This window comes from Macrobrachium nipponense, chromosome 34 (assembly GCF_015104395.2).
Source record: "Macrobrachium nipponense isolate FS-2020 chromosome 34, ASM1510439v2, whole genome shotgun sequence".
Taxonomy (NCBI): domain Eukaryota; kingdom Metazoa; phylum Arthropoda; class Malacostraca; order Decapoda; family Palaemonidae; genus Macrobrachium; species Macrobrachium nipponense.
In genome coordinates this window covers 58,226,972-58,238,832 of record NC_061095.1, presented here as the reverse complement: position 1 = coordinate 58,238,832, position 11,861 = coordinate 58,226,972, and the positions used below count along the sequence as shown (strand labels likewise).

The 11,861-nt window shown below is 34.5% G+C and overlaps 1 protein-coding gene across 1 annotated transcript in view; it reads left to right on the top strand.

The window, feature by feature from the left end:
* Positions 1-6,020: 6,020 nt before the first annotated feature.
* The window catches only part of LOC135208111 (WASH complex subunit 3-like), a 66,938-nt gene continuing 61,097 nt past the window's right edge, over positions 6,021-11,861 (top strand). Inside the window, exon 1 of the mRNA XM_064240259.1 lies at positions 6,021-6,147. Coding sequence (XP_064096329.1) covers positions 6,021-6,147 — 127 coding nt within the window. The remainder of the gene's footprint in view (positions 6,148-11,861) is intronic.

Below are 11,861 nucleotides of genomic sequence, written 5' to 3'. Positions count from 1 at the left end.
ACATGTTGAAAACTTTTCAATGACCATAAAAGGCATCTCATCTTATACATATCAAAAACACGTTGACATAAGCACAACATATAACCATTTTTGTCGCCAAGCAAAGAAAAAAAAATTAATAAATAAGATAAATACACAAAGAGGAAAGAGAAATACAAGAAGCATCTGAGAAAAAAAAAAACCTTCGCATCAGGAAGCCTTTTTATCCAGGGAATATGATGATTCCATCAACAGCCTCACTTTTCATATTAAACCGAAAAGCTTAATTTTTATTTCATATTTTATCATCTTAGTTGAGGAAAATGTCCTGGGAAATGAAATTCATATCCTCTCCCTTGGAATGAAATAATCATGTTCTTTCTCTTCTTTATATTCTTGTCGCTGGAAAAAATATGATTTTTTTCCATAAGCTTCAATGTTGGAAGTTTAGTCTCGTGGGACTAAATTGCAAAGAAAGGATGGAATGGTTTGAATTCCTAGGGAAAGATAATGACGTGTAAAATGGACTGAGCTATTTTGAATTACGAATAATCATTGCTATCATATTTACAGTACAGGAAAAAGACTATATTCACGTTTGCTTAAACACCAAACAAAGACGCAAGAGGAGCTTTCGGGAAACCTACACACGGTAACAAAACACAAACAAGAGAATGGGCACGAATCAAAAACAATACTTTGAAGAATCGCGCCATAAACATTCAAGCGAAAACAATCGCCACCGCTAAATAAAACATAAAAAGTTAGACGCAACTGCAAGGGAAAATTTTTGTTTACGGAATAAACAAAATCCCCGTCTCTCTCTAATATTAATAAAAAGATAATATTAACAAAGTCAAGATGTGACCTCACATCGTTCATTTAAATTCATGACTGTGTAAGAAATTATAGCTTGCATCAGACCCAATGTGAATACATCAAATAACGATTAAGAAAAAAAATATTTTGTAGGCAGTTTTTAATGATTAACGTTTATGTTAAATACTTGAATTAACCAAGTATATATATATATATATATATATATATATATATATATATATATATATATATATACACTACACATATACATACAAAGAATAAACCTATGTTGTAGACACCGCCTAAACTAAACCTTCCCTTCTTGTATACGTTTAATTCATTCCATTAATATGAAAAGAAAGAAAAAAGTGTAAAAGAAAAACCAAAATTAAATTTGCATTCATAAATTGATCACCCTCCACTGGAATAACAGAGTCCTTCTAATTATTTCCCTAATCCTTGATGTCTTTATGTGAATCCTTTCACTGTAAAGTAATTCATATCTTGACTAATATTCAGTTATATCATTTTATGGTATTCCTCAGGGCAACTATTGCCATTAATCTCTCTCTCTCTCTCTCTCTCTCCCTCTCTTCTCTCTATCTCTCTCTCTCTCTCTCGTCTTCATCCTCAACATTTGTACATTCAATCTTGATTTAATAACATTGTCCTATCCATTGATAGACATGTTGAACAAAAAAATTCTTGTATCTTTTCTCAAATCTTGCATTACCTCAGCACACTGTGGATGGGTCGGAATGTTGCATGCAGCACATTTTCTGATTATGTTTTTGTTGGATTGACTATGCTATACCAAACCTTACACAGTTTGCATGCTTTTGGCATTCTTTTTCCTAATGCATCAATTAGGATATTCACAAGATTCACCTTATTCATTTTCTTTGTCGGAATATGTTGGTTTAGTATATTTTCTTTATGAGTCTCTTGACCCACTTGGATTTTATTTGGAACTTCTTCAATTATTTTCAAGATGTTTTTCATTAGATTTGTTCCAGCTGGAGAGAGAGAGAGAGAGAGAGAGAGAGAGAGAGAGAGAGAGAGAGAGGAGAGAGAGAGAGAGAGGAGGTGGTAAAACGTTAAACAAAGAACCAAATTATGGCGGAAATCCCATAATACTTAGCTGGATTAAAAATGCAATTATCCTAAAGTGCCATTTAGCGGTATCTCCCAATTTTGTCAATTCAATTACAAAATACTTCAACGATTTATTATAAAAAAAATAGTCGTATTTTTCACTATGAAACATCAACTCCCTTTTCTAAACAGATTCACTGTAAAAAGCAGCTGACTAATGGCCTTCTTTGATCTAAACATCAGAGAAATTAAAGCGAAATTAATACACGTACATTACAATACTACAGTAAGTTATTATCAAAATACAGGTGCATTTCTTCTAATGCAATATATACTTCCCTTTTTAAAGTGATTCACTGCAATAATTAAGTATTTAAAGCCTTTCTGTGTACTAACAACATTATTATTATCATCATTATTATTATTATTATATTCAGAAGACGAAGAACCCTATTTATATGGAACAAGACCAACAAAGGTGCCACTGACTAGAAGAAATCCAAGAAGCTTCCAGAGAAAATTAAGGTGTTCATTCGAAGAAAGTGACAGAAGATAATGGGAAATAGAGAAAGAGGAGATCACATATTAGAAAATCAGATAATTCAACAAATAAATAAATAAAAATGTAAGTAAAATATCAAAACAGAATTAGAAATGCATTAGGGTAGTAATGCACTGCATCTTCGCTAGTTCCAGTAAGAGAAATAAAAGCTAAATTAATATACAAGTATTCAAACAAAGAGCTTTCAGATCCTGTGACTTGGATGTAAAACCCTAAATTCAGACTTTTAATCTAAAGGGACTATGATGTAATGACCTTTCGAAATGAATTCGTGGAACATATATACAGAGATTATCACCTTGCAAAAGCTCACTCTCTCTCTCTCTCTCTGTCTTGATGCATAATTTTTCAGCTTTAATAACCGGATATGGTGGAAATGCTTTGCTGCTGAATTTCAGAGAGAGAGAGAGAGAGAGAGAGAGAGAGAGAGAGAGAGAGAGAGAGAGAGAGAGAGAGAGAATAGGCCACGAAATGGACTATTCTTCCTTTTAACTGTTCTTCTACGAAGTGAAAATTGTTTCCTTTAAAGTTTGCTTCGCAGGGGAGCGATTGTTCTTCTCGAATCAAAGGAGAAAGAACAAAATGAAGAACCAACGTAAAATGTGAACACGCCAGAAAAGTTCAAGTTGAACTCGAGTTACTTTTCTCTCCAACAATTTGCAATGTGACGTCATTTCTGAAAACTCCTGAATAAAATCATGAGTCCCTCAACTCTCTTCCTCCCATAAGCTCTTTCTCCGCTTTCGGTTTAAGAAAGCAGGCTTTCACAAGAGCTGACAAGGGGAAAGCGAGTGGCTTTTTCGTTAAAGGATAAATAAAAAAAAAAAGTTTTATTTTGAAGGGAGAACTCGAGAGCGAAACCTCCTGCCTGGAGACCCCTGTTGCCTGAAGAGCCTTCGTAAGGGGGGGGGGGGGGGGGGGGGGGGGGGGGGGGGGGGAGTTGTTATACAAGACAGATTTATCCCTACGCAAGGACATCTGACTTATGATTTTATTTTATCTAACAAAAGAATCTACCAAAAAACATTTGAAACTTCTGCTTTTTCCAGTTTATTTACTTTCCTTATGCATTTACTGCTTTTAAGGACCAATAAGGATCAATAAATACGAATGAAATGCAATATTTACCTTCTGCTGTTTCATCTAGACGTGAATTTCTACACACTACAAAATAACATTTAATCAAGATTAATTCCCAAGAACTAATAATACACGTGTAATTAAGGCTCCATAAGTTGAAGAGGAAGAAAGTTCTGTAATTGCTCCATATATGACCTATATCCCAAGCATGAATTTCTACAATACACATAACTAAATATTTTTCTAAAATTTATTTCACCTGAACTAAATATACAAATGTAATTAAGGCTAAAATGAGGTAAAAAGAAAGAAAATTCTCATTTCTCCCTAATGCCTCTGTAAGAACTAAATATTCAACTGTAATTCACAATAAGAGTCCACTAGCCCTTCCCTGAACGAGTTCATAAAATAATTTCCAGGAATGAAACAAAGCTTCCAGAATTCCAGGAGCAACGGCCTCCCTCTGCTCCGAAGGCAGGAGGCAAAAACGTTCCTCGAAGACGCTCACTTCGACGAAGAACAGCAGAACGTTTATTAAACGTTTTCAGCTTGAGGGGGAGATGGAAACTGAGTCTCCTGAGACGAAAAAACGTCTTATTTTGTGTATGAACGTTGCCTTAATCCATGAACGTTCATTGTCATCATCTTTGTTTATTTTTGAGGTCCCTTCTCTCAAGCCGTTAGTCGGTTGGTTAGAAATGAACTACAGAATGAATAAATAGTAAATTAATATTGTTTAAAACTGAGAAATTTGAAAAATTTCAAAAATAAAATAAACAGGGAAAATGGAGTCATTAATATTTGTATGTTTAAAGATACAATTAAAATATAAATGTAGAGAGGAATCAGTTATAAATTCAAAGAGGACTCAGTTACAGCTAATTCTTTAACATAACCCTTTGTTTTGGTTTATAAATTCAGAGACGAATCAGTTACAGCTACAAAATAGAAAAAAGGTGTCTACCTATTTGTAAAAGCTGGGAAATATGAAAAAACGGATAAAAACATAGAAAAAAATAAAGTTGGGAAAAAGAAAATGAACAGCTGCCCAGTCCACAAGAGGCAAATAATCCAATTTGCAACGGAAAGTAAACAGTAACAAATCCCTTTGAAGAGACGGAAATAAAAGTAAATCCTTTTGCGTGCCTTCACATAACATATCCCACCAAAACAAAAACAACTCTGCCACAAATAAACAAATAAAAAAGACCTTATTGTTTGAAAGGGATAAAGCATTTGGATCTCTCTCTCTCTCTCTCTCTCTCTCTCTCTCTCTCTCTCTCTCTCTCTCTCACATGTGGGGATTTGCGGAAACGAGATGAGATGGCAGATAGGGAAGCGAAAGCTGCTAGTGTCTCATCAGAAACAGTCTTTAGTAAAGTGCCTCATACAGATCTAAAAGGTCCTTTTAGGTCTTATATTTTAAGCAAATGGCAAGAAAGATGGACTTCTCATCTTGCCAATAATAGAAAGTACAGAAATATTAGAAATAATATATTGCCGTGGCCTTCGTTTTTCCAGTCTGATAGGCGAACAGAAATAGTTTTAAGCAGACTGAGGATTGGGCACTCTTATTTGACCCATCAGTTTATTTTAGAAGGGGGCAGCCTCCCAGAGTGTGCTTGCGGTGGCGAGATGCTAACAGTGGAACACATTCTGGTTGCTTGCCCCAGATATTTTAACCAGAGAGAGAGATATCTTAGGGGTAAATCCCTTTGTGATATTTTAGGAGATGAAGAAGATATTTCTGCTCTCATCTCCTTTTTAAAGTCTATAAATATTTTTAATAACATTTAATTATTTTTTATATATCACATCATAGATATTATATTTATTTATTAAGCATTTTCTTCATTAATTCATTCATTTCTCATATGGTAATTTATATATGGAACATTTTCTTCATACACTTATTAACTCATTCATAATGTAATTTATTTAATCTCCAATACGGCGCTGAATGGCTTCTTTGGCCCCAGTGCCTGGGCTTTTGCCCTAAAACTCATACATCCATCCATCCATTCTCTCTCTCTCTCTCTCTCTCTCTTACATTTTCATCTTCCTATCACATAAATACACCAATGACAGTGTGAGCTTGCAACCCCCTTTTTTCTCTCATATTTACTTATTCCTAACTTATTTTACCTTATCTGTCCTCCTACAACTTATTTCATGATGTTCTCTTCATATTTAATAGATATTTTCTTATTGTCAAGTCCTATTTAATATGAGTTTGCCATACCACGCCACTCAAGTGCATAAAACCTAATTATATATCCATTATATTTCCTTCCATTACGGACACGAATCCTGGTATGACAATGAGATTCCACCTTAAGGATTTCGTCCATTTCAGAATAAAACCTCAAAGAAAATATGAAGAATCAGAAGACAGGAAAGAGTTGGAAATGACCCTTTAAAGGAAATGACTTTAGTTCCATATATACAAGATGAGATAATGATGGGAGACTGAGATGGCTTGGACATGTTCGTCTCCCAACCCCCGGGAGAACGGCGCTTGACAGTGTCGCCTGGGGGGCTCCTGGGGGCCTCAGGAGAGTTGGAGGAAAAAGACCCAGAGCTACTTGGAGATGGGAGCTATAAGAAGGGAGGCTAGAAAAGAGTGGAGATTTGAGGAAGGCAAAGCACTGGGAAGAAAGAGGTGAGTGGCGGAATGTCACGAAGGCTATTTTTGTCACGGAGAGTGAGAGACGATGATGAAAATGATGATAGAATAGAATATAGAATTAAGGCCAATGGCCAAGCACTGGAACCTATGAGGTCATTCAGCGCTGAAACGGAAATTAACAGCAAAAAGGAGAAAAACCTTAGGCAGTTGAAGCACTATGAATCAATTGTTAGGAGAGGACAGATAACAAGATGGAAGAAAGAGAATATGAACGGAGGTAGAGTAAAAGGAATGAAAGAGGTTGCTCCTATGGGCCAAAGGGACGCTACAAAGAACCTTAAGTAATGCCTACAGTGTACTGCGTGAGGAGCACTGGCGGCACTAACCACATAAAGGGGAGGACCAAGAAATATGTCTTTCAAAGGTAAAAGGAAACATGATAAAGCGTTGAAATGTAAAATTAAAGTTCCTTTTACCGGTCAATATCAAATGTGCCTTCAACTGGAAAGGAAGAAATATAATTCTTCTCAGCTGAATCATTTCTCTACGGGTAAAATGGACAATACAGAAGCCGCTCATCTTTCCCCATTAATTAAAATAATAAAAACGTAAACAAGACCAAATTTCCTTCGTAACTCTTCATCTATAACTTTCCTCGTTCAAGAAAGAAAATGGAATCAAGCTCGAGAATTGGAATTAGACTTAAAAGGAGCGGTATGTAGCGTATTGAGAGCATTTTTTTTCTTTTTCATTTGATCTTTGATGAAGGAATTAGGTCTGTTCTTTTGATCATTTTATCTCCTTCGCGAGAATTGGAATCATTTAACCTTAAGAGTTTATACTGAATTACAATATTAAATCTCTTTCGAACAAATTGCTTTAATAACATCCTGACTGACTTTCCTTATGTGCAGCTATTCCGGCCCCTTTCAGTTATCAGTTATCTCCATCTTCTAATATATTTCATTTAGTTATCTCCGAAACCCTCTTTCAACATGGCTGTTCATGACACAATGCCATCAGGACTAAGAATGATTAGTCATCCGCAAATTTGTTGGCAGAAGGAACAAGACTTGAGGTTTGAATCGAATTCGCTGTAGCGCTGACTTTTACAAAAGATATAATCTAATAAACGGATATATATATAATTGAAAAACATTTGAGTGAGCATGCAAACAAACCATCCATTACAGCTTTCGAGATTCTTTCGAACTTGTTAAAATATACAAAACATTGACGAAAAAGCAAACTGAATTTTTGATAGGAAATTGTCATAAATATCTATCTTTAAAATATATTTTAGTGAGCGTGCGAGCAAACCATCCATTATAGCATTCGAAAATATTATTATTAAAAACAATATGATATAAAACATTCACGAAAAAATGCAATACAGGGAACTAACTTAATTATAAAGACCCTCTTTTATCCAGCTCTGATTAAATTCATTTAATCGTCTGGGGAAGGAGAAGGTAACTAGAGAAGAGGGGAACACACAAAAGGGTCCAATTTTCTCCCACAATAAAATTAGATGACATAAAAAAGTTCAAAGGAGATAAAAAGGAAGTGTGTGTGGCTGTTGCCGTTGACTAAATAGAGACCTGTTGTTGTATTTGCCTTTTTGAGGCTTTCCCTAAATTCTACTTCAAAAGAACCGGTACTGGGTGTGTACATACACACCAAGAAATAAATATACACCTTTATATATATATATATATATATATATATATATATATATATCTATATATATTATATATGTATATATATATTATATATATATATTATATATATATGTGTGTGTGTGTGTATACATACATACATACATATATAAATGAATACCGAGCGACAAGGGTCATTCACATATAAAAAGTAGCTCTACACAAAACACGTATAGAGTTTTTATACTTTAAAAAACCATTTTCGTATTAGAGGAAAATGTTAAGTTTTTCAAAAGATCACAATTAGGAGCTGCAAATTACAACAGACCTTTTGCTTCTATTGCCATGATATTCTGAAGCCGCTTTGCATCATTCTCATGCAAGATGAGGACAGCGAAAGTCAGACAGACGAAAGAGGTCTCGAGAAGGGAAGAGCAGTGGGGTCTACGAAAACCTCCATGATGATGGCGTAGGTCTTCTTCCAGTTCTTAATCACACATTCTTTCATTGGTTCAGTTATGAACTCATTGGGCTGTAACTTGAAAAATATATGATGGTCTCTCTCTCTCTCTCTCTCTCTCTCTCTCTCTCTCTCTCTCTCTCTCTCTCCCCATAATTCCTTAATATTTTGCCCTATACTTTCAGATGCACTCTGTTAAACATGCACTCATTTTTGTCATAAGTAAAAAAAACAAATAAGTAGATAACTAAAATGGAAAGAGAAACATCAAAAGCATCTGAGAAGAAGAAGAAGAAGAAAAAAAAATCCCTCCACCAAGAATCCTCATCCAGGGAATATGATGATGCCATCAACAGACTCATTTCTCAAATTAACGCCAAAGGCCTTCGTTTTTATTTCATTTCTTCATCTTAGTTTTGGAAAATTAACTACGAAAATGAGATTCATATCCTCCTCATGGGAATGAAAGTAATTGACATTTTTTTTTCATATTCTTGTCGCTGGAAAAATTAAGTTTTTTTATCTATATTTAAATGGTTGAGGTTTAGGGTAGTTTTGTGGGACTAATTATAAAGAGAGGCTGGAATGCTTTGAATTACTATAGAATAAATATGACTCGTAAAATTATCGAGGGATGTCACATCACGAATAATTATAATTGCAATAATACTTCAAATACAAGAAGTGAATTTCATATTAATTGTGTATACTTACACAATTGGATATACCAACATATATATGTGTGTTTGCAAATGACGAATATCAAAATACGCGACATCAGACTAAATAAAAATTTTCATAAATCAAACAAAGACGAATAAGAAACCGGACAAGCAAAAAATAAGCAAAATTTAAAAGAATAAAAAAAACTCGGCAATAACAATGTTTTGAAGAATTGCTTCATAAAATTCAAGGAAAAACAATCACAAGCAAAAAGTTTTGGACGCGCTGGAAGGGAAATTCTTTTGCTTACAAAATAAACGAAATCTACCCGTAACTCTCAAATATACAGGGTGATTCAAAAAGAATGACCCTATTTCATGATGAAGCATTTTATGAAGGAAAAATAGCCAAAAATAAAACTTATAATACAAGTATTCTACTAACAGTCAAGTTTTATTTCACATGTTACAAGTGCTCAATATGGCCACCCCTTGCAGCACGAACATCAATACGATATGAGAATTCTTCCCAAACACGTTGAAGCACATCAGGATCAATTGAATTGATCGCTGTTGTTATTCGATGTTTTAAGTTTTCCAGGTCAGTTGGCAATGGCGGAACAAAGACTTTATCTTTTACAAACCCCCAGAGAAAAAAATCACAAACTGTGAGGTCAGGAGATCTAGGAGGCAAAGCACAAAGAGCACTGTCTTGGGCCCCTATCCGACCAATCCATCGCTGAGGCAGTTTTTCATTTAAAAAGGCTCTAACTTATAGAAAACTGGGAAATCTGATCTTTCAAACACCCACTCCCTCATTCTGATTCATACATTTACTTACTAAATATATGATCATGAAATAGGGTCATTCTTTTTTAATCACCCTGTATATATAAAGACATTTAACAGAGGTAGTAGGGAATACGTACCGTTCAACTGAATTCTTGTCTGTGTAAGAAATTATAGCTTGCGTAAAGCTCAATGTGAATACAAAACATGACGAGTATGATAAATGAATATTTTCATAAGCAGTTTATAATGATTAACGTTCAAGTTAAATACTTGAATTAACCAAGTGTACACACACACACACACACACACACACACACACATATATAGTAATATATATATATATATATATATACTATTATATATATATATATATATATATACACAGATAAACGTATCTTTTACACACCCTTCTTATGTATGTTAATTCAATCCAATAATATGAAAACACAGGGACAAATATAGAGGAGAAAACCGAAATTGCATTTCATGTATAATAAATGACACTCCATTACTCCACTGATCCTTGATGTCGTTCTGTGAATCCCTTCAAAGTAAAGTCATTCATATCTTAATTTATTTCCAGTTATATAACTTTATGTTATTCCTCATGGCAAGAAACATAATTAATCTCTCTCCCTCACACACACACATACAGACACGTACACAAGAAAATCCCTGTACCTTATCCATATCTTCCGAGTTGAATGGAAATGACAGCTTCCAAAATATGTTTCATTTCTCTGAACAGGCAGGAAATTGCTTGTCACCTCCATTGGGTGATTCACAACCTATTATTGGTAAAGAGATTATTACCTCACTTGCAGAGGAGAGAGAGAGAGAGAGAGAGAGAGAGAGAGAGAGAGAGAGAGAGACTATTAGGCAGCCGCGTACTCTTCCGTGATGCCAAACATACAGAACTGAATATTTATCAACAATGCTTCCACCTGAATTAAATATAAACATGTAATTAAGACTAGATGAAATAAGAAGAAAGACAGTTCTCTAATTACTGCATAAACGACCTGTATTTCTCCCTACTGCCTCTGTAAAAACTAAATATCCAAAAGAACTTCCAGGAATGAAACAAAGCTTTCAGAATTCCAGGAGCAACGGCCTTTGCTCCGAAGGCAGGAGGCAAAAACGTTCCTCGAAGAAGCTCATTTCGAGGAAGAACAGCAGAACGTTCATTAAACGTTCTCAGCCTCAGGGAGAGACTGAGACTGAGTCTCCAGAGACGAAAAAACGTCTCGCATTCTGTTCATGAACGTTGCCTTATCACATGAACGTTCATTGTCATCATCACTGTTTATTTTTGGAGTCCTTCCCTTCTCTCTCAGGCGGTTAGTTGGTTGGTTAGAAATTAACTACAGAATAGATATAGTAACTCAAATTTATTTTTAAACAGAGAAAAGTGAAAAATGACGAAAACAAAATAAATAGGTAAAATGGATTGTTTATGAATGTTAGTATGTTTAAAGATACAATTAAAATTTTGGACTTTTTCAACATATCTATGGTACACGACTTTACAGTGATTGAAAATCCACAACTACCTTTGTTGGTAGAGGCTGTATTTGAACTTCCTTTGTTACAAATTACAGTATTCACTCAAACATATTTGTGGATTTTCACTGATTTTTAAGATAATTCGTCTTGGGCCCATTCTCAATATAACCCATTGTTTCGGTGTATAAATACGGAAAGGGAACAGTTATAAATTCAAAGAGGACTCAGTTATAACTGAAAATAGATATGTAATGCACTACATCGGCTCAGTCTATAACATAACCATTTGTTGTGGTTTTATCATTAGAAAGGGACTCAGTTATAACTTCGAATTATATAAATACTCTATAATATGGGCTCATTCTTAATATTGCCTGCTGTTATGGTTTATGAATCAAGAGACGAATCATTTATACGTACATAATAGAAAAATGGTCTCTGCCCCCCATTTGCAAAAGCTGGGAAATGTGAAAAAGGACAAAAAAAAGGAAATAAAAAATAAAGTTGGGAAAAGATGAAATGAACAATTGTCCATGTACACAAGAGGCAAAGAATCCAATTTGCAACGGAAAGTAAACAGCAACAAATCCCGTTGAAGAGAGGAAATAAAAATCAATCC